The 24,088-nt window shown below is 37.3% G+C and overlaps 1 protein-coding gene across 3 annotated transcripts in view; it reads right to left on the reverse strand.

Moving 5' to 3' along the window:
* UNC80 (unc-80 homolog, NALCN channel complex subunit) overlaps positions 1-24,088 on the reverse strand; it is a 238,834-nt gene that overhangs the window by 206,935 nt on the left and 7,811 nt on the right. For all 3 annotated transcript variants that reach the window (XM_019938890.2, XM_033860390.1, XM_019938888.3), the window contains exons 5-7: positions 18,133-18,256; positions 15,900-15,973; positions 12,764-12,903 (exon numbers count right to left, since the gene is read on the reverse strand). In XM_019938890.2, coding sequence (XP_019794449.1) covers positions 12,764-12,903; positions 15,900-15,973; positions 18,133-18,256 — 338 coding nt within the window. The remainder of the gene's footprint in view (positions 1-12,763; positions 12,904-15,899; positions 15,974-18,132; positions 18,257-24,088) is intronic.

Below are 24,088 nucleotides of genomic sequence, written 5' to 3' on the forward strand. Positions count from 1 at the left end.
GTAAATAAACCCCCAAATAGTAAAGAATAAAAAAAGATAAAATAGGAGCATATACTAATGAAATATTAAACAAAGATAGATAGGATTAACAAAAACAAATGTTATTTCTTTGATAAAACTAATACAAATTAATCAAGAAATGTAGTAAAAAGTATGATCAAAATACTATCACTGAAAAAGCAGACATAACTAGATATGGTGACGGTTTCAGAAATGAGGGAAAACACTGTGAACAATGGAATTAAAAGTTTGAATACCTAGATGAACACATATTTATCCAACCAAACTGATTCAAGAAGAAATTAAAACCTAAATAGATCCACCACCTTTAAAAATTGAACTGTGGTAAATAAAGTTTATTTTAAAAATATATCAAGCCCAGAAGGTTTACAGCCAAATTTCATTAAATATTAAGGAAACAGGTATTTCTAGTTTTATACAAAGTGTTCCAAAGACAGAAAAATGAGGGAACATTCTTTTCATGAGGCTATTATGAATTTGCTACTGAAACCAGACAAGAACAGAACAGGAAAGGAAAACCAAAAGCCACACTCATTTATGAGCACAATGTAAAAATAATAAAATATTAACAAACTACATCCAGCAATGCACAAATTGGGTTTTCCCCAGGAATTTAAGGATGATTTATTGTTAGAAAATCTATTAATTTACTACCTAAAAAGATTATAGGAGAACATGTCCCATGATTTTCTTAATAGATGCACAAAACCTTTTATAAAATTTATTATTAATTTATTAAAGTCAATAACAAAAATGAGAAAAGAGCTATAATGATAAGACTGTAGAATATGGGTAGAGTCAGGCAAATAGGGAGATGCAACAGAATGGAGAGCCCCAAAATCATACATTCACATATGTGGATACTGATACTGATACTCAATAAAGTTACAAATCTGCAGGAAAATAACTGTTTAAGAAATGCTGAGGGAAAAAATGAGTCATTCATGTGGAGAAACCAAATCCCTATTTCATACCACCATGTATCAGAAAAAGCCAACTTTAGATGAACTGGAGACATAGCAAAGGCAAAACAGAAGAAAACTATGGAGAAAATATTTATAACCAATATGAAAGGATTCTTAAAGAAGATACCATCCCCAACTATTTTAAGAGAGTATTGATAAATTTGACTATTTCAAATGTAAAACTTCTATTAAAAAACATAAACAAAGTGAAAAGTCTACAAAATATAAAAGATAATTGAAATGTATTTAGCCTACAAAGGATTATTCTTCTCATTAATAAAGAATGCTTATAAATCAGTAAGAAAAAGACAAATAGTTCAAATGGAGCAAAGGGTATGGAAGGAAATTTCACCAGAAAGAAAACCTAAAGAGAGAATAAACATAAAGAGATACTCTACTTCATGAATAATCAGGGAAATGTAGACTTAGACCACAATGAGATATCACCTCACACCCATCAGATCTGTGAGAGTATAGAAGCCTGAAGACAGTAAGAAATGCGGAGGGCGCAAATACATGGGAACGCTCATACACTGCTGGTAAACCCTTTCAGGGTGCAATTTGGTGATATCTAGTAAATTTTACAGTGTCCCTGCCTTATGATCCAGAAAGTCCACCTTAGAGAAACCCTTGTACACAAGGAGACATGCACAAGAATGTTTATTGTAGCAATTTTGTTACAGTAAAAACCTAGAGAACATTCTCAAAGTCAGCCAAAGGAGAATAGGCAAAAAAATGCTAGTACGTATATTCATTTAACAAAAATTAATTAGGTGTTATATGATCTACCAGGCTGGGGTGCTTGTAATGTTCTATTTTACCTGGGTGCTGATTACTCTAGTGTATTCACCTGTGAAAATACATAAAATTAACCACTTGGGTGTTGTGTACTTTTCTCTGTGTTTCTTTAGAGGATTTTAGCCAACTAAGATCTTGAACTTTATCAATATAGACTAAATAGCCACTATTTATATATACAGAAACTCTATCCATATGTACACTATATTTTATATAATATACACATATATTGATACACATTTATACAGAACTCTGTACATCCATTATATATAAAATAAATATATAATAAATGTATAATGTAAATATTTATATATGTAATTTATATTATTTATATATATAGTTTTATACAAATGTCTCCTCATCCTCCGGGTGATGTGTTAGACTGTTCTTTCAAAATACTTTATTATCTAACTTTTCATTATGTAATCATTTTATTTAAAAGGCTGAGTCTCAGAATTGTGAATTGCTGAGTTTTCATAAGAAGTATGAGGGTTAGATTCAAAATTAAGGTTCTCCTCTTGGGCAGGATATCTCTTATTTGCCTCCAACCCTGCTGCTCCCCAACCCCATCCACTTTCCACCCTTCTCTACCTCCATGTCCAGAAAGACTGGTCTGTATAGACTCTATAGAAGGCTCCCATGCCTTTCGCTCCAGGGTGAATTCTGCAACAGGAGGCTCCCACAGGAGATGGGAAGGAAGAAGGACAATGATTTTCTCCCTCCCAGAGATCTGAGGAGAGCTCACACTGTGGCCTAGGACCGATGTGACCACGGTAGGTCACAGATCTTATTAATCACTCTCTCCCTACAGTTCTCCACAGCTGTTCCCTCCCATTGCCCACTCAGACTTGGAGCCTCCTGGTGGGCCTCCTGAGGGCACTCTCCCTGGAGTACTGCACTAGCTCCTGTGGTTTCGCTACATCCTATCTAAACCTTTGTAAATAGCCCTTTTTAATCTCTTCTCAAATTACCAGTCTATCACTTGTTTCCTCCTGAGACCCTGACTGGTTATGTCCCCAAGCCCAGTTGGAGGGAAAGTAACAACCTTGATTCTCATTTCTACCATTTTCCTAAGAGGTCTTCAACACTCTTCCCTCCCACCCACCCCACTTCTCGTTTTTTAAAAAGCATGGACTAACCCACTCCTCTCAGCCTATCGTTCATACCTAGAATAAGAGGATTTTATTTTTTCAGTGCTGTACTCTTGGATTTATAAAGAAAAGACAAAGAATGAGGTTGGCTTGGCTACCAGCTGGGTAATTTTAGGTTCTCAAGCATTTGTGACAGTCAATTGACTTTTTATAAGAGCCTGTTGTTTTCTTGAATAGGCCGCGGTGATGAAAGCAGACATTAGTAGTTCAACAGATTTCCATCCCCCCACCATTGGACTAGCTATCTTTACCCTTTACCTTTTGCCCCACACCACAGTGTCCCCAAATATTTCTAGTTAGTAAATTAGTTTAGGAAGTTCCATAAATAATTTCAAGTCCCTAGAGCAGTGTTCTATATAGTGATATGTCAATGTACTGCTTCTGTGAGAATTTGCACACTCCCAAGTCTTATCCCAAACTTAACTAAACCAGAATTGCTGGTGATAGAACCCAGGAATCTTTATTTTAAACAGTATCTCCAGGTAATCTTTTTTTTTTCTTATTGAAGTATAGTTGATTTACAATATTGCATTAGTTTCAGGTGTATAGCAAAGTGATTCGGTTTTGTATATCTATATATTTTTTCAGATTATTTTTTGTTAGAGGTTATTACAAGATATTGAATATAATTCTCTGTTATATAGTAAATCGTTGTCGCTTATCTATTGTATATATAGTAATTTGGATCTGTTCATCCCATATTCCTAATTTCTCCAGGTAATTCTTAAACATTCTTAATAAGATTGGAGGGCAACTGCCCTAGAGAGCAAATAATGCATGACTTTTGTACTTTTAAACAACATCCAAAACAATTCCTATATGGAAACACTAACTGCAATGATATGTTGGTAGTTTTGTCCCTGAGGGTGCCAGATGACTATATTTCTGTCTTTACACACAAAATTTATTTGACTGAAAGTAATTACTACTGTACAGTTGAGTCTCATAGTTATTAACTACTTACTAACAGATCAGTTCTGCTGATAATCAGGTCTTCAACAGCAAGACTCCACCAATATACGGCTGCAATCAGAGACTAAAAACGAGTCTATAACTTAGGCAATCAAAATTTGTTAAGCAAATTCACATTTCAGCTGCTTAATATTTAAAGAGACTCTGAAACAAGAATGAAGTTAACAGGCCATTCTATAGCAAATATTTATAACGTGAAGTACCTTCATTTTATCAAGTACAAGTTTATTTGGCTTAAAAGTGTGAGCTACACTGGGGTGAGTAGTCAATAAAAGGCAAGAATAATCAATCATGATTTTTTCATTTAGGACAGGATTATCAGACAATCAACTTGTCACTAAGTAACCAATAAAGTCATTTTACTTAACTAATCAACTATCTACTTAATTAAATGTGAGAAAAAATTTACATAAGTGAATAAAGATGGTATGGGGACAGCTCATTGTATGATATGATGGGAGAGTTATTTCCAATGCTAATATTCTATGATTCTGTAAGTTATTTTGCAGAAAAAAGTGAAAATTTTATGAAAGTATGAATACAAGTCTTATTCTAAATGGTATATGTAAAAGTAATAAAGAGAAGTATATATACAAAAAAAATGTTTATATCTACCTGATGAGCTCATGGATAATTTTCAATTTTTTAAAGATATTTTATACCCTTAAATTTTTTTCTATAATTGGCACACACTTCTCTGATATGTGTAGAATACATCATGACCAAAAAAGACTGTCAAAAAAAGGTAGGAATTGCTTTAGTGAATTTTCCAAGCAACTATGGCTTTAAGGAAACCAAGTTATTATTAATTAGGGTCGGGAGATCCTAGTAGAATGCATCCGAAGCAAAAGAACACTTTGGAAATAACAGACAATCTATGGAGGAAGAGAACTGTGGAAATTAGTCCTGACCCTATGCAGTATTTAATGAAGCAGAAATTAAGTCTATGCATATGGTAATTAAAGATGAAATCTCACATTAATTTTAAAAAACTAGCTACCTGTTCTCTGATTGCAGAGTTCCAGGAAGAGTGATGTTCCATTCAGTCAAGGTCAGGGCAAAAGAGATGGTAAATTGGATTTCTCTGATATAAGAGGACAGCTTTTGTTCCTAGGATATTTGCATTGTTTTATTAAAGTTCTCTTTATTTCTGACTAATACATGAACTCCTCCAATGCAGACACATTAACATTAGCATTTTCTGAAAGGTCTACCTTGTGCCTCATTTCCATGGCAACCACTCCCTGCAGCTAGGCAAAGAGAAGACATAATTCATTTTTTCTGCAGCGCCACTGAGTTCATATCTAATTCACACGTGAGGTTTATGTGTGCTATGGGTGACTGTGTGCATATATGTGTCGATGAATGCATATACACGTAGATGATTGACTGTGGCAATATCAGAGAACGGGAAAAACAATGTCCTTCCACAAAGAGGAAACCTTGGACATTATAGTTGGCTTTGTCTTTACAGGCAAATCAGAATAAAGCCATTAACACTGAGTTTTGGCAGAGGAAAGAAAGATCATTTGTTATTTATATTTGCAAATTTCCAATGCTTACTCTGGTTGAGAAAAATTATGTAAGAAATATAAGTTCCTGGGTATTTTATGACCTCAATATTTCACCATAACATTGTTTTTCACAATTGTTTAAAGTCAGGCAGAAGCATAGTATTTGAGGTAAGAAATCACTTACATTTAAATTAAATTAAACTCCTTGGAATATGTGTAGAACAGAATTAGTAAAGAAGAAATATGAGAATACTTAATGACTGATATAAAGAAAATACAGATATCTAGTCATAATAATTATATATAAAATGATGGTGACATTGTAATCATTATTATTTATTGTAATTAGCCTCTAAAATAGCCCCCAATGATCCCTGCCTCCTGGTATCTACACCCTTGTGGAATCTCCTCTCACACTGTACTAGGGTTGGTTCATGTGATACACAGAATATAGCAGAAGTGATGGCATGTCACCTCGGTGATTAGGTTATAAAAGACACTGAAGATTCCATCTGGATATTAGGTTATAATAGACAGTGAGACTTCCATCTTGTTTTCTCACCCTCTTTCCTGGGTAACTTGTTTTATGGGAAGCCAACTGCCAGGTCATGAGGAACTCAGGAGGCCCAGATGTTGAAGAACTGAACCCTTTGGTCAACAGCCATATGAGTGACCTTGAAAGTAGACACTCCAGCCCATTCAAGTCTTCAGATGACTGCAGCTCTGGTCAGTATCTTGAGAGACCCTGAGTCACAACCACTTAGCTAAGCTGTTTCTGGATTCATGATTCTTAGAAACTATGTGAGACAGTAAATTTCTTTCATTTTAAGCTGCTAAGAAATTTGGGTAACTTGTTGTACAGCAATTGTAGTGAATACAGATTTTGGTACCAGAAATAAACATGAAAAAGAAGAGGCAAGAGAGAAGTGGGGAAAGGTAAGCTTGGTCGGGAATGATCATGAAGACTTAACATATGCTGACCAAGGAGTCTGAAATGTATCCTAAAAACTATGGGTAGCCACTGAAGATTTGTTAGCAAGGGGATAGAATGATCAGATATGTATTTTAAATCACTTTTGTAACATTATATAGATAATGGTTTAGAGGGAGACAACACTGAATGTAGAGATACCAGTTAGGATCACTTGCAGAAATCCAAATAAGAGATGATAAGGATCTGAACTAAGGCAGTGACTATGAGGTTGGAGAGAAGGAGAGGATTTGAGAGACATTAATAAGGTAGAATGTAAAGGACTTGGAGTGGAGCAAACCTCCCGTTTTTGACTAAGATGTGTGGGTTGATAGTGGTGCCATCTACTGAAATAGGGAAGATAGGAGAATGCATTTGGTTTTAGACAGGCTGAGTTTGAGGTACAGAAAGAGCTTTCTATCAGTCTCTTGATTACATGGGTTTGGAGCCTAAAAGAGTTGTCTAGATGGGATATCTTTTGAGGGTCATCATCACCTTGCGAGTCATTGAAACTATGGCAGTGAATAAGACCACTCAGAGGGAGAATGTGGGAGGAGAGGGAAACAGCAACAGTAAGAGGAGGGCCATGGAAGAGAAGGCAAAGAAAAAGTCTAGGGCTTCCCTGGTGGCGCAGTGGTTGGGAGTCCGCCTGCCGATGCAGGGGACACGGGTTTGTGCCCCGGTCCGGGAAGATCCCACATGCCGTGGAGCGGCTGGGCCCGTGAGCCATGGCCGCTGAGCCTCCGTGTCCGGAGCCTGTGCTCCGCAACGGGAGAGGCCGCAACAGTGAGAGGCCTGCGTACCGTAAAAGAAAAAAAAAAAAAAAAAAGAAAAAGTCTATAAAGGTTCCATTTGAAAGGTAAGGAAAACAACAACAACAGAGTATAACGTGAAAAAAGTCAAGGAGGAAGTGTCAGGAAGTGTAGAGTGGCCACCGGGGTTAAAGTGTTGAAAGACCCAATTAGATAAGGACCAAATAGGAGCTGAGTTTCTGACCTGTTGGGAGAGGTCAGGGGAAGGTGATGCTAGCATTCGTTCCTGAAAATGACTAATTCTGGCAAACAACCACAACACTTTCTCCTTTAATGAGGGATCAAGAAGAAAAGAGGCTTCCATAAAAACATAGTTAAGGAGGTGGGTGGCTTGCTATAGGAACTCCACTGTGCTCCCCTAAAGGCCTACCTTCTCATGGAAGAGGAGTGAAGAGTGTGGACCGTGTAACTGTCTAGATTGGGCTCAGATCTAGCTCTTCTATTTTCTGTGTGTCCTTGAGTGAGTCATTTAATCTCTCTAAGCTTCAGCTCCTCATCTTTAAAAGAGAAACAATGTCTTCTTTGCATGGCTGTTGTGAAGATTAAACTCATCCACTTATTCAGCGCCCTTCACTAGGCCATGTGCCAGGCGCTAGAGATAGAGCAATGAGTGAAAGAGATTTGGTCCCTCTGCTCATGGATTTTACAGTGATAGCTAATCACACAGGTCTTTAAATTACAATTGCCATTTGTACCGTACGAGAAAAGAGGGAGTTCTGTGATTGTATTTAAAATCTGCCAAAGCCTCCCTAGGAAGTAAGGAAATGCTATTTAAATTGAGTCTTGAAGAATGAGGAGCTGGTTAAGTAAAGAGAGATGGAAGAACCATCCAGGCAGATGGAATAACATACTCCAAATCTCAGCGCTAAGAGGAAGTACGATGCATGTGAAGAACTCAGAAGATGTTGGAATCTAGTGATGTGAATGTGAGTAATTACACAATGTTAGACAGGAGAACTAGACAGCAGCTAGATAATGGGGAGCTTTGAGGGGTATTTCAAGGATTTTGAATTTTATCTTGATAGCAGTGGGCAGCCTTTGAAAAAGTTAAAGTGTAGGAGTGGCATGATTAGTTTTTTTCATGTCTCTGTATGTCCTCTATTGGGTGGTGACAAGAGTGAATAAGAGAAGATTAATAAGTAGGCTGTTGCAGGACTCCAGGCAGGAGGTGATGAATGGCTTGAATAACGGTGGTGGCCATAGAGGTAGGTGGAAGTAAGCAGATTCAGAATATTTTTATATGTGATTTTTCTCAGTCTTCCTTATATCATAAATTTAATAACTACTCATAGAGTTGTTCAAGCCCAAAACCTAAGTTATGCTTGATTCTTTTCTTTTTCTCACTCTTCACATCCAGTCATGTCAGCTCTACCTTAAATATATCTCAACTGCAACCTCATCTCAGCCTTTCCACCCCTGCTACCACCATCCTAACCAAGCCACATCCTCTCTCACCTGGACCGTTGCAAATGTCTCCTAACTAATCTCTGTATCTACTTCCGCTTTCCAAGCCTATTTTCATAAACCATCTGGAGTGATATTTAAAAAGTATAATTCACTTAATGTCACTCCACTGCTCAAACAACTCCAATGACTTTTCATCACACCTGGAACAAAATTCAAACTTCTTACCATGGCTTTCTGGCTCCTCCGTGATCTGACCCCTAATAACCACTTTGGTTTGATTTCCTACACCTTACCCCCCGCTCACCACTAGCCCCTGGTCACACTGGCCTCCCTTCCATTCCTGGAACACATTGAGCTTATTCCCACTTCAAAGCCTTTAGACTTGTTCCCTCTGCCTGGAGTGCTCTTCCCAGATCTTCCTGAGGCTGTCTCCTTCATACCATTTAGGTCTCTATGAAAAGAGCCCATTTCCCATCCCTTTGCTTTGGTTTTGTCTTCTTAGTCCTAGAGTAACTTGAAAATATTTTTACTTATTTATGCATTTACTCTCTTTTATCTGTCTATCTTTTTAGAAAATGAGCTCTTTGAGGATAAGAACTTTGACACTGAAAAAACCCTAGTGTCTAGAATACACTTAAAAGATATAGAAATGAATGAATAAATGAAAATTTAGACAAAACTATGAATGTAAAGACCCTAGTTCTGTTTTTTGGCACACAGGAGACGTCTAACAACAGGTAGTTCCTGTTGTTATTCTCTTTAATCTGTGTAGTAAGGAGTTACTTTTTCCCCAGATATGATTAAATTATACCGTTGATAACTTTGTTAGTGAGTTATTGTCACTAAATAAAATGAGAGTCTTGGTGTGTGGAGGGGTCATCATAGTGGTTACTTTTGAATAAGTGGAACAGTAATATGAGAAGAGTCTGTACGTACTCAAAAGGACTGTGATGGATACACTTTGGGGAGCCACCCCTGCTTCCCACCTGATGGTGGTCACACCCTTTATAATCCTCTTTTCCTGAGTTTGGGCAGGGCCTGTGACTTTCATATAACCTCTAGAATAGGGCAAAAGTAATGGCATGTCACTCTTGTGATTAGGTTATTTTATATGACAACGATAATGAGATGTCACTCCTGTGATTATGTTATATTATAAAGACTGTATAGGCAGACTGGAATTAGAGAGGACTTCTCTCCCTTGCTGGTTTTAAAGAAGTAAGCTGCCATGTTGTGAGGTAGCCTGTGGAGAGGCCACATAGCAATGAACTGTGGGTGGCCTCTAGGAATGGAGAGCAGCCCTGAAATAACAGCCAGCAAGGAAACAGGGCCCTCAGTCCTACACCCACAGGAAATGAATTCTGTCAACAACCTGAAAAGGCTTGTAAGCGTATCTTTCCTGAGTCAAGTCTGTGATGAGACTGTAGTCCATCCTGACACCTGGATTTCAGTCTGATAAGACCCTGAAGCAGAGAGTCCAGCTAAACTGTGCCTGGATTTCTGACGTACAGAAATTTTGAAATAAAAAATGTGTGTTGTTTTAAGCCAGTAAGTTTGTTGTAATTTGTTACATAGCAATAGAAAACTAATACAAGAACCATATACAGAAACTAAAGAAAAGCAAAATTTAGTCAAATATAAAAAGGACATGCCAAATACATATATATGTATGTATAACAACTTTGCTGTAAGTCAACTATACTTCAATTTTTTTAAAAGGCCATTAAATAGAGTTATCTAAAAATGAAATGAGTTTCATCTGAGAGTACTAACTTTCTCATTGCTGAAAGTGTCCAACTGGTTCAAATGTGGTTAGTTTATCAGCAAGGAGACAGGAGATTGGATTGGTTATCCTCACAGGGTTCCTACCACATTAAAAATGATATGATTTTAAGAATGAATTATCACCATTGACCTGGCACAGTAAATCCTGTGGATAAACACAAACAACCCCTGCTTACACAACTAAAGTTGCTGTCAAACTTTCATATTCCCAGCCAGCAAAAGCTTATTCAATGGAGCCACTTGCTTTTAAAATCCAAAATAAAGACACAAAAATAAACTCTTTTCATTTTGCTTTTTGAAAGCACAACATAGTGTTTTTGTTAAAAAGCAATTATATTCATTTGATTCCATGCTTTCAACAATTCTAAGAAATCTTAAAAAAAAAAACACTATATACGGGGAGGGGGAAGGGTAAGCTGGGACGAAGTGAGAGAGTGGCATGGACACACATACACTACCAAATGTAAAACAGATAGCTAGTGGGAAGCAGCCACATAGCACAGGGAGATCAGCTCGGTGCTATGTGACCACCTAGAGGGGTGGGATAGGGAGGTGGGAGGGAAACGCAAGAGGGAAGAGATATGGGGATATATGTATACGTATAGCTGATTCACTTTGTTATAAAGCAGAAACTAACACACCATCGTAAAGCAATTAAACTCCAATAAAGATGTTAAAAAATAAAAATAAAACACTATACCCATGTGGCCTGATTCTGGTGCCAAAAGGAGGTAGATCATTTTAAAATTACCTACAAAAAGGCAAGTTAATACTGAGAGGAAATATCTGTGAATCTTTTCTCTGGGGGTGAGGGAGGTATAAGGACTTGTATCCAGAATACATTAAAAACTCCTACAATTCAATAAGAAGAAGACAAACAACTCAGTTAAAACTTGGGCAACGGTTTGAATAGGTATTTCACCAAAGAAGATATTCAGATAGCTAACAAAGACATGAAAATATACTTAACATCATTAGGTATTAGGGAAATGTAAATTAAAGCCACAATCAGATCTCACATCACACCCACTAGAGTGGCTATAATAAAAAGACAACAACGAGTTCTGCCAAAGATATAGAGAAAAGTGAACCCTCATACATTTCTGGTGGGAATGTAAAATGGTGCAGCCATTTTGGAAAACAGTTTGATAGTTCTTTAAAAAATTAAACATAAATTTACCATACAACCCAGCAATTCCACTCCTAGGTATCTACCCAACAGAAAGAAAAACATTTGCCCATCCAAAAACATATACGTGAATGTTCATCGAAGCATTATTCACAACAGGCAAAGCGTTAGAAACAACCTAAACATCCATCAACTAAAGAATGGATAAACAAAATGTAATACATCCATACAACAGAATACTATTCAGCAACAAATTGGAATGAACTGTTTGTACATGCTATGATCTAAAACGCTGCACTGAAGGAAAGAATTCAGATGCAAAAGACTGCAGATGGTACGATTCCACTTATTTGAAGTATCCAGAATTGCAACTATATATAGACAAAAAGCATACTAAGCGATCAGTGTTTGAAATGGGCAGAGGGGATGTTTTGGGGTGATAGAAAATGTTCTGAAATTGAATTGTGTTCATAATTGTACAATTTTGTAAATTTGCTAAAAATCATTAAACTGTACACTTAAAATGGGTTAATTTTATGGTATGCAAATTAAACCTCAATAAAACTATTTTTAAAATACCTCCTTTTAAAATACTATCTACTAGACAATAACGTCATTTGAAAACAGGGATATACAAATGGTCTCAGGGACCCTCCCCTCCTAGGTGGAGTTTATAGATGGGTACAAAGGCAAACCTCATGAATCTAGGCTTTCATCATTTTATCAGGGAGTAGAAAGAAGTGGATCAATGTTTGTCCCTAGGGAAGGCGTCGGTAAGTAGAGTCACTATGACACAAGCTAACAGTCAGCCTTGGAATATTTACAAAGAACAGACTTTGGAATTCCCTGTCAGTACTTTAGAAGCACTCATTTTTTAATACAAGGATCTGCTGGTATAAAGTATTTTTATACATTAGAACAGATCATTTCACACTCCTGCAACACAATCTTTTGATAGCATCACTTATTTCTGCATCGAAATATTTAAAATATTATTCAGTTCAGACATCTCATTGAATCAGACATGTCTTTCCATGTCTACCCAAGTGTGTTTAAATGAGTTATTCATAGCTCATTTCTGGAATTATTAATCTAATTATACTTTGACCAAGAAGATGTACATACGTATCGTGCACTTACACATTTTAAGGGACAGAGGCTGTATAAGTAGCTAGAAATGTATGTTTAATTTTTGGGAGCTGGGGATACATTTTCGACCCTAACATTGCAATTGTGTACCTGGAATGCGATGGTCCTCTTTCCTGGGAAGTCTGGGAGGACAGACTTCCATCAAGGGAGTTTCCTCGGTGGCAGCCTGAAATGGTGGCCTTGGGTGAGACGGAATCTGACTGGAACGTTTCAGAGACCACCTGGAGTCCCTTTTGGGGGTGGAGATAGTAGATTAGTGCTTTATTTTCCTTCAGGCATATCCTCTAGAATTATCTATCATATTATATACATTGTTTTTTAAGTTAAAAAAAATTTGCAGCATAGTTAAATATCATGTCATAGAGGAAGGGATTTTGCCTTCATTTAAGAGGGAATGGAAACTGGCTTCTAGAGAGCACCTGTGTTATTCTAAGCCTTGGGCTAAGTACTTTCATGTCCTTTATTTCACTTTGCCCTTGATTCTTTTCTTTTTCACCTCCATGTCCAGTATCTACAGAAGAAGAGCTACAAACCAACGATTCATCAAAGATACACCAATACTGAGGTGAACTGAATAGAGACATGAGGCAGAGAACAAGGGTCAGGTTAGAAAGAGCTAATCAAATCAAAGACAAAACATAAGAATGAAAGTGCAAGGTTCAGGTTTTTCCATTACGCATCAGGGGGGCATGTAATACATTTTTCCAATTGGATACAATTACCTTTACTTGTAAGTACAAATTCATTTCACTTTATTTACAGAGTAGTTTAATTACATTTAGCTGATAAATGTAATTCTGCCCAGGTAATGTGAGCTATTTTTCCATCAGTATTACAGATAAAATTCTTTGCTAAAAGATAAAGACCCTCAAAAACTGATCCTAGCATTTTAGCCCTTACAATTTCGATTTTCATATGTAAAATAAGAAAGCATTGTTCAAACATGATGCATAGAGAGACAAATACAGCTAGAAATTTGATGAAATAAATCCTCTGAATTTGATCAAAGAATCCTTCCGCATGAACATATGATGTGTGTTTCATGTTAGATTTTTGGAGATAAAAAGATATTGGATGAACCTGAACCTTGAAATCCAGAGCTTACAGTTTAGTTTTAAGAGAAGTAAATACAGGTTACAGCAGCACATCTGATAGAAGTATAATGCAAGCCACATATAGGAGACACACACCTAATTTTTAAAGTAGTAAAAAGAAATAGGCAAAATTAAAATTTTAATAATATAGTCTGTTTAATCCCAAATTTTCATTTCAACATGTCATCAATATAAGTGTTACCAATAAGTATTTACCTTTTTTATACTAAGTTTTCAATATCGGGTATACATTTTATACTTAACACCAATTCAGACTATTCAATCAATTCAAACTAATCATATTTCAAGCGCTCAGTAGCCAAATGCGCCTGGTGGCTACCATGTTGGACAGTGTAGATTTAGAGTAATTAGACAAGAGTTCATGGGGAGTCAAGATCTAAATTCGTCCCTAAAAGAAAGATACAATTTACGTAGACAACAGGGAGGAGGAAACAGTCTGAGGGAAGACCCAGAGACTAAAACTGCATGCTCTGCCCCCTGGGAGCAGTGCTTAACTAACTGAAGGGATAATCAGGGTCACCTAAGAAGGATGATGTCAAGTGGTGGAATGCACAGAGAGCCAGGGAGAGGAGTGTGGTCTTGAGGTGATGATTAAAGGTTCCTAAGGAGGAAGGGATATAATAAAAGGATGGCACCTTGTATATAATGAGCCTCTGTGGAAATGATGAGTTAATAAAAAAATGATGCATTAGGAAGATTAGTCAGGCATTATGAACTGATATTTATGTGAAGCAGGAGAGGCTACAGGTGGAAAATCCAATCTGTGGCTCCAGCTGCAATCTAGTTACGAGGACCTGGATTTAGCGGGGTAGCAGTGCACACCTGAGCAACGGGATGAAAAGAAAACAGGATGACTAAGGAAATCAAATGGAAAGGATTAAAGAGACTGAAATGTGGGATTTATGTATTTCATTGTATCTAAGACGTCTTCAAGTTATAAGATACACCATTATTTTATGTATGATTAAGAAAAAAATTTCTGTTAATTAAATTAGGACACTTCTTATCAGTGAGAACTTTTTAATTTTATACTTATTAAAAAGGTCTACCTTAAAAAAAAAGGTCTACCTTAGCCTTATTTATGCAGAGCTTTTGATTATATATTAATCCCATGTATATGTAAAAAGGAAAATATAAGTGAAATAAATTTGTGTAGGTATTCCTAAAATTCTTTCACATTTAGCAATTTCAACTCAGAGCTGTTGATATATATTTCTCCATAGAATAACTTCCTCTGTGTCAAGAGTGTTATTTCTTAAAAGAGTGCTTCACTATCCCCTCTGACATACTATTCCAAGCCACTGACCCTGATTCTGCAAACCTGGATGCTGAAAATGACCAAATTTATGCTGCAAGAATGACAATCATATCAAGACTTCTACCAGGCAGGGAGATGGTTAGAGGCCAAAGATCATGAAATACACCAGATTTCAAATATGTTAAAAGTGAAAAAAATGTACACCTTAGAATAGATGAAATACAGCGTATAAATCACAGTGTCTATACTTAGCAATTGCTCAGTAGGAGATATACTAGGACTCCAAAATTTCTAGTTTTCATGGTGAAAAGGATGGTGCTACTCCTGGCAATAATGCATGATCCAATTTTGATGGAAAGCAGTAAAGTGTATTTTTCACATGCTGAACTGGAAGTGAAAGCAGGTCATCTAACACGTATTAAGTTAATGACAGTATACATTTCTATGTGGCTTTGAACTACCCTGGTCTTCATTTCTCTTCTGAATCAAATAGTGCATGATGAATTTACATTAAATTATATTCTGTTTTATTATGCATCTTCTTTTTTATGTGGATTGGTCTTGATTCCCCATTAAACTTTACTTTCCTTAAAGGATGCTGTAACTTAAACCTCCTTTCCTTCCCCACTGCTGCAGGACTATTGTACCTATATTAGGTTTGCCTAGCAAATATTAGGAGACTCAATAATTGAGAACAAGATGATACTTGAGTTAATGCAGGATGAATAATGATAACTAACATTTATTGTTACATGCTAGCCATTGAGATGCAGCACTGGTCAAGTCTTACCCTTCACACTACACTACGTTCAAGGAATTACCACCCTTCTTCTCATGATTATAATATACTCACCTCTCGGTGTCTTGTGTCTTGATTTGGTGATTCACAGGTCTGACTTTGACTGTTGATGGGAGAGCTTCTCTTAGCTGCAAAGATAGATGAAATCCCACCACAAATTTTATAAGTTTATATGTTATATAAGGTATTTTATTTCCTAAGTTCATTCCACTTTCAAATCAAAAACCTATTTTAATAGATCATTAAAACCTTGCAAGAAGACATTTAATAGCATATGTTGTAAGAGAAATCACATAACCTATTCAAAAATCTTAGCATTTCTAGGATATCAATATAGATTTCTTTATTCAGTATGACTCAATAAGTTAAGGTGCTAAAAATTGGCCATACTAAAAATTATAACAGTTAACATCTACATATTACCTAATATCTGTCAAGTCCTGTTCTAAGCGTTTTACGTATATCAACTGATTCAACACTTACAATAACCCTGTAATAACTTATGGTATACTTCCAGACCCATTTTACAGATGAAGATACTAAGAAACAGGGAATTTAACTTGCCCAAGGTCACTGACCCTTAGAAAAAGGTTCCAGCCCAGGCTACCTGGCTCCAGGTGCTTTATTGAACACATTAAGCTGCCCCTGAGGTAAGATTCAAACCAGTCACATCTTTACCGGAGGATCAATGGGAAGCCAAAACGACAGGCCCCATTTGAATTGGAATATTTTGGTGCTGAGAGGCAAAGTGATTTACCAAATCACAAAGCAAGAGATAAGAGGAGTGTCACTCATGTGCCATTGTTTTTCTTCTGGCCATGCTAAGTTGAATTTTCCCTCAGTGGACACCATTTCAAGTCCAGAGGCATCAAGCAGCGGGTAAGGAACCCGCTGTGAATATCACTGAGAAGCACAGGGAGCAGGGAAGTGAACAGCTTAGGTGCTTTCATGGAGGGACATGATTCCTTAGTTTTTATACAAGTGTTAACCTCATTCCATCCATGGATTCTGAAGTAGGTCACTTCTGACTATGGCATCTTTACTTAGTTCCTTGATATCTGAATATTATGATAGACTGTTACTCTTTAATTTACAATTTATTTCAATAGTTAATGGATTATATACATGTAAATTGAGGGATTAGTCTACTTTCACTGTATGAAAAATTTCATCTTTTGAATGTCTATAATAAGCATGACTTGTCACTATAAGCATCTTATCACGTATATGAATAATATGCAACTCCTCAGTTTACAAAATCCCTTAACATTCTATGAACCTTGCAAGTTTGTGTTAAGTTATAGGGGAAAATAAAGCATGTAAGAACTTGTTTATGGTTTCCTTCCCTTTACAAAGCTCTTTTCCATTCATAATCCTCCACTGTCTGCAGAAAAACATAAAGTTAACAAACTATATATATATATATATATATGTATGTATATATGTATACATATATATACTTCTGTATATACTTCAGTGTGTGTATACACACACACACACTTCTGTAGATTTCCCACACAATTTATCTCTTTTTAAATTTTGTTATTGATGCTAAAAGTTGGGCTGGGAATAGAAGTATGTAATTAAGCACTCTCTATAAAATGGGCACTTTATATGCATTTTTATTGACTCCTCACTATGAAGCCATATAAGGTGGTATTTTTATCTCCATTTTAAAGAAATAGAAATGCTCAGGGAGGTGAGGTTACATACATGGTAAGAGATAGATCTGGGGTGGAACATGAACTTTTCAGGCACTTTTCAAGCTATCATGTTGTACTCTTTCTACAATTCAACAGTAGGACTATTGCATTGGACCATTCCTGTAGTGAAATGTCTTGATAAAAAGAAAAACCAAAAACAACCCACTAAGGCGAGATCCTTAAGGAGCTGCTACTCCATCTACCATAATGATGAAATAATAATGGCTACCACTTACTCACTTACTATGTGCCTGGCATTCTTCTAAGTAATGTTACATATATTAACTCATCTTTCCTCATAACAACTCTGTAAGTACTTGTAATACTGTGTTTTGACCCCTACCCTATTTTACAGATGAGGAAACACAGGCACAGGAAGTTTAAATGACTTACCCAAAGTCACACAACTCAGCAGCATGTGCTCCTGGTTTAGAGTTTCTCATCATGTAAATGAGCCCTGTACCTGGGGCACCTAGACAACACCCTGAAGTTGTCTTCCTCTTGGTTTCTTAAGAGCAAATCATCCCATCGCCCTCACTCCTGTGTATGCTGACACTGTCCCACTGGGCGTCTGAGTCACAAACCTGTAATGATGTTCCTGATGGGCTTCACCAGTGCTGTGAAGCCAGAGACTTCGGGCTGTCTGTGCTCCCACATGGGCTGCCATATAACAAGCCCACTCGCCAGTCGGAACGTGAGGTCAGATTCCTGGGAGAAGAGAAGATCTATATCCAAGAACTGGCTGAAGGGACCAGTCAATGCAACGGTTAACATCATTCACCCAATAGTTTGTGGCACAAACTACTGGGTGTAAGATAGGCTCAAGGATGCATTGTACAACATGGGGAATATACCCAATATTTTGTAATAACTATAAATGGAAAGTAACCTTCTAAAATTGTATAAAAAAAGATCATTCACACGATTATTCTCAAAGCAGGCTGATCTTCAAGACCTTTCTTCTTCACTCTGATGAGTGTTTCTAGGGTAAACCAATAGCCTTAAATTATCATCATAACTACGATAGAAATCACGGTGGTCTGCTTTAGGCAAAATGAATAATTAATAAAGATGCAGCTTTGGGTAGAGCGTGAAACACACAATTATTGTTTTCTGTTAGCAATGATTGAGGCCTTTTTATTTCAAGGGTCTTGGCAGATCTCTTTACTCGTGGTTATTGTTATTATTCCTCTTAATGATTTAATGGTCCTTCTTTCTCCCTCATAAGGCAATATCCTCAGATGCTATTTTGACTTTCTATTCTCCAGTCTAACTCTTGTTCTTGCATTTCATGGAATCAGGAACATATAGTTAGACCCTTCTTAGCATGTTATTTTATACTGTTGCCTTCTCAACAATCTTTAATTCCCTGAGGGCAGCGATGTAGCCACAGCCCCTGTCATCATCACAATGTTAAATACAGCATTAGGAATTGGGTGCATGATAAGTACTTGCTGAACTGTACTTACTTTGCAACCCATACTCATTCGGTTATCTACAACTGAAGGTCTCTTCCAGGGAGTACATTCTCTGCTTCATCATTACATCATTTTGAGTGGCTGAGATGTTTAAAATGCAATTGTATAAGTACAAATGTATGACATTCTGAGGTTACATTTTCAACAACTCGGCCTCTCAAAACAATGTAGAGATGGAAGCAGAGAGAGTGATTGCAGATTAATGAACATAACTGAAACCAGGAATTCACAGGGTGGTGATTTGCAACCTGGCTTGTAAATTATAATCACCTGGGGAGCTTTTAAAACCTAGGAGGCCCAGGCCCCACTTCCTCCCCTAACCAGACCAATTAAATTAGAATTGCTGTGAGGTTTTCTTGAGTTGCCCCTGGTGACTCTCATGTGTAGCTATGGTTGAAAATCACTGATCTAGAAGGAGGAGAGCTGGAAAGAAATTGAAAAAAAGGAAAACAAATTTATTCTGCAAATGGTGAATCAATGTAGCTCAAAGGAAGCTTCAACTGGAAAGGCTAGATGAAACCCCTGAATAAATCTCCACGTTGGTAAAGAGGGGACTCTTCCGTAAGCTATAGGCCAAGATCCTGGCACCACAGCAATACCCATGATGGAAAAGCATCTAGTGTCAGTATTGGAAAAGCATTTGTTCAAATTCATGCCACTTTCATTCTACAAATATTTATAGACCACCTACTGTGTACCTGGTCCTATTCTAGGTTCTGGGATACAACAGTGAACAAAGCATACAAAAATCCCTGCTCTCCAGTGCAAAGGAGAAGTAAAGGAGGGAAAGGGAAGTACCAGACAAGGTGCTGGTGTTTTAGACAGGAAGGCCAGGGAAGCCCTTCTTGTGCAGGTGACTTTTGAATAAGGATCTGAATGAAATGAAGGAGCTGCCAAGTAGATATTTCCAGAAAAAGCATTTTGTGAAAAGGGATCAGCAAGTGCAAAGGTCCTAAGTATATCTTGTGTGTCAAGAAACAGCCAAGAGACTGCGGGCCTGGAGTTAAGCGAATGACAGAAGAGTAGAAAAAAATAAGATTGGAGACGTTTTTGAATGCCAAATAATATAGGGCCTGATACGTCATAGTAAGGGCTTCAATTACTGAGTAACATGAGAAGTCACTGGAGGGTTTTGAATAGTGGAATGACATGACTCGATGTATGTTTTGAGGATCACTCAGGCTATTGAGAATAGTTTGAGAAAGGGCAAGGGAGGAAAGAGACTAGGGAGCTGTTATTACCAACTAGGTGAAAGATCGTTAGACCAGGGTATCAGTAGAGGGAAAAATGAGAAGCTGTAGATTCTGGATACATTTTGAAGATACAGTTTATAGACTTTGTTAACTGACTAGAGGTAGAGTGTAGGAAAACGAGATGTCAAAGATTTTTTGGCTTTGCCACTGATAAAGATGGGCAAGATAAAGGAGGAACAGGTTTGGGGATATCAGGAGCCTAGTTTTAGACATGTTAAGTTTGAGAGGCCTGTTAGACATTCAACTAGATATACTGAGTAAACAACTAGATAGATCCGAAGTTAAGGGGAAAGCAACCCCTTTCCCTTGAAATGGACATGGGGAAGTCTGCATGGTATCATGTGTGATCCAGCAATCAGGGAATTCACCATGTGCAAAGTATATCAGATTTGTCTCCAGAAATGCAGAATGCTAAATCACAATTGATCTGGTTTTGACAATTTCTTAGTTTCAGAGATTGGTCCTTTTCCACATTTCTTCTAAGTAATCTTGGCACAAATAAAACTCCAATGGACATTGCAGCAGGAAGTGGGCTCTCTTAAACTGACATCCTGGCCTTTAACCTCTGCTCTATCCACTCAGTGACAGTTACTGTCATCATTTTGTTTTGTTTGATATACCCCCAACTAGACTGTATATTTCTTGAAGACAAGTTGAGATCTCCTTCTGGGCATTTTTCCTTGAACATCAATACATAATTGTTGATTGAACATCAATACATAATTGTTGATTAATTGAGCATGTTACAGTCTCCAAATAACACCAAATAAATCTGATCATTCTTTAGACCTGAACACCTGCAGAATGGATGGCCAGTTCTTATGTTGATATGCTCCTTTGTAAGTCCTCTTAAGTTGGCTGAATGTATAAACTCTGGGTCACTAATTCCTCTTATAGAATTCCCTTTCATGGGTCACCCAGTGTGATATATACACATATGCACACATGAACAGAAACTCTGTAGTTGGAGAAGGTACTCTATCATTCAAACAGCTGTGGGGTGGGTGGTCTAGAAAGGTTGAGAAAAACCAGAAGGTGTAAAAATTCAAAGAATCAACATTTCCACAATGTTGCTTGCAATGAAAGCCTGTTTTTAGAATTGCTGACATGAAGCAATTCTAAATGTGTTTACTAGTAGCTTAGAGACATCTACTTAAACAACTATTATTTTAAATTCTGTTTTAAAGTTGTTTACTTCAGACATACGAATTTTATAAAAATCTCCTTGAGGGCTTGGATTTTGTTTTATCCCCTGCCATTTCTCCAGCACTCTGAACAGTGCCTAGCATGTAGTAGGCACTCAATAAATATTTATGGAAGGAATAAGTGATTAGGATCAAATCAAGAAAATGTTGGCAGCACAGTTAAAGTAGATTCCTTAGTTGTAACAAATGTTCATCATTTAATAATATATTTGACAGAATTTTCAGATTATTGATTTCATATAAAATATTTGAGCTAGTTATAAAGTAAAAGCATAAAAATGCATTGAATTATACACTGTCTTACAAAAGGATGAGTCACTTAGATTATTTGCTAATTAGTAAACTAATTCATTCAATAAATATCAATTAAATGCCTACAAAACACAGACACTACATTAGCTACCCATGATACAATGATAATTCCTATTCTCAAACCATCTGGAATCTAGTAGAAGAGATGGACAGATAAAGAGATAATGATAATAAGAAGCTAAAAATAATTTTTAAAAATATGTCTAATATATTATAGAGATAGAGAAGGAGGGAGGATAGATCTTGAATGAAGTCATAAATGATGAGTAAGAATTTTCTAGGCAGAAGGGTAGGGTAGGAGGGTATTCCAGGTGACATGACCAGCATAAAATAGGCCTGGAACAAAGCATGTTATGTTCTTAGGGAGACTCCAAGCATTCGGAGCTCATAGTCAGGAGAGGTAACCACGCAGGTCATGGAGGTCCCAGTTACCACACTGGAGAGCTAGAGTTTCATCCTCTGTATAATGAGAAATCAACAAATTACTCTAAGTATGTTAGTGATATGTTCAGATATGCATTTTAGAGAGATCACTTTGGTGTTGAGGTTGGATTTTATGAGACAAGCCAGGAGACTGTAAATCCAGTTAGAAAGTGGCCCAAGTAAGAGGCCCAAGCAATGGATGATGAAATCTTGGGTTAAGGAGGATAATAGGGATGAAGAAAATTAGGTAAATTTGAGAAATATTTAAGAGACAAAATGAGTAGAACTCTGTGATTAGTGGAATGTGTAGGTAAGGATGAAGGAGTAATCAAAGGAAGCACCTAGGTTTTGAGTTTATATGAATGGGTCCATCACCTGAAATATAGAACATCAGGACAATGGCTCACTCCAGGGGAAATCTGAAATGCCCTTAGATTATCTATCTGGAGAAGCTAGTTGACAAGTTGGTCTAGAGGTTAGGAAAGGAGACTACTTTAGACATATAAAATTAGATGACCTCAGCCTATTAGGACACAAATGGTAAATGAAGCAGGAGGGGAGGTCTGCAAAGAGAAGACAAAGTGAGAAGTGCAAAGGGTCTAGGTTGCATCTCTGGAGAACCACAATGTTAGAGGGGCAGGCAAAGAAGATACGCTCTCAAAGGAGATAGAGCAGATAGCCAGGGATGCAAGGTGAACTAGCAGAGTGTGGTGCTACCAAAGGAATAAAAAACTTCAAGAAGAAAGGATTGTAAGTTCAAATGCAGCTAAATTTTAGTGAAATGAAGACAGCAAAATAAATATTAGGTTCAATAGCTCAAGGTTGTTCATGACCTTGATGAGAAGAGTTCCAGCACAGAAACAAAAGAAACAGTATAGTTTGGTAGAAAGTCAGATGGAATTGGGTTTGAATCCCACCTCGGTTACTTAAATGAGCTTGATTATTACCTCTCTGGACCTCAGTTTCCTCTTTGGTAAAATGAAGACAAAGATATCCACCTTCCTGTGGGTGTTTGTAAAAATGAGAAATGACATGTGAACACTTCTGTTACCTAATAGAGGAAAGCAAGTGGAAGGGATTGAGGAGGTGTGAAGTGGAGGCACAGGCTCATGCCTAGACTGGATTTCAGCCCTTCATGCCTCCTGCAGCACTATGTCCTATAAGAGCCTCAACATAAAACATTGTCTATGTGAGCACAGAGTGGGGACTCGAGGGAATCATGACAAGTGGGGCAGCACACGGAGCTTGAGACCACAATTTGTAGAAACAACAGGCTGGATTGTTGTCTAGTTTTACCCCAGGAGCATGCAGATCTCTGGGGCTGGGATAGAAAAGGTGGCTTTCAGTCTTGATCTGGGGCTGGAGTTCTGAAGGACAAATGCAAAGGAAGAATAGGGAGAAAAGGCTATTAAAAGTGCTGGTGAGGAGTTGACATGGGTACAGTACGGAGAAGGAAGGTAGGGCCTGATACCTGCAGGCAAATAAAAGATCTAGGTCAGTGGATCTCAATCAGGGGGCAATTCTCACCCCTCCCCACCCCTTAAGGACATCTGGCAATGTCTAGAATCATTTGTGGTTGTAACAGTTCGGAGGAAGGAGGTACTACTGGCATCTAGTGGGTAGAAGCCAGAGACGTCAGTAAATATCCTACAAAGCACAGGACAAAGAATTATCTGGCCCCAAATGCCAATGGTGCCAAGATTGAGAAACCCTGATCAAGGGATTGTTCATTCCTCACTACACTGATAGAAGCAAAGTCCTTGCTCAGAGGGAAAAAGCGTTGTGGTGAAATGTATTGACTCATTAATATTTTTTGTTCCCTATGGCATCTAGAACAATATTTCTCTCACAGCAATAATAAAATGATAA

Source organism: Tursiops truncatus, chromosome 7 (assembly GCF_011762595.2).
Source record: "Tursiops truncatus isolate mTurTru1 chromosome 7, mTurTru1.mat.Y, whole genome shotgun sequence".
NCBI classification, from domain to species: Eukaryota; Metazoa; Chordata; class Mammalia; order Artiodactyla; family Delphinidae; genus Tursiops; species Tursiops truncatus.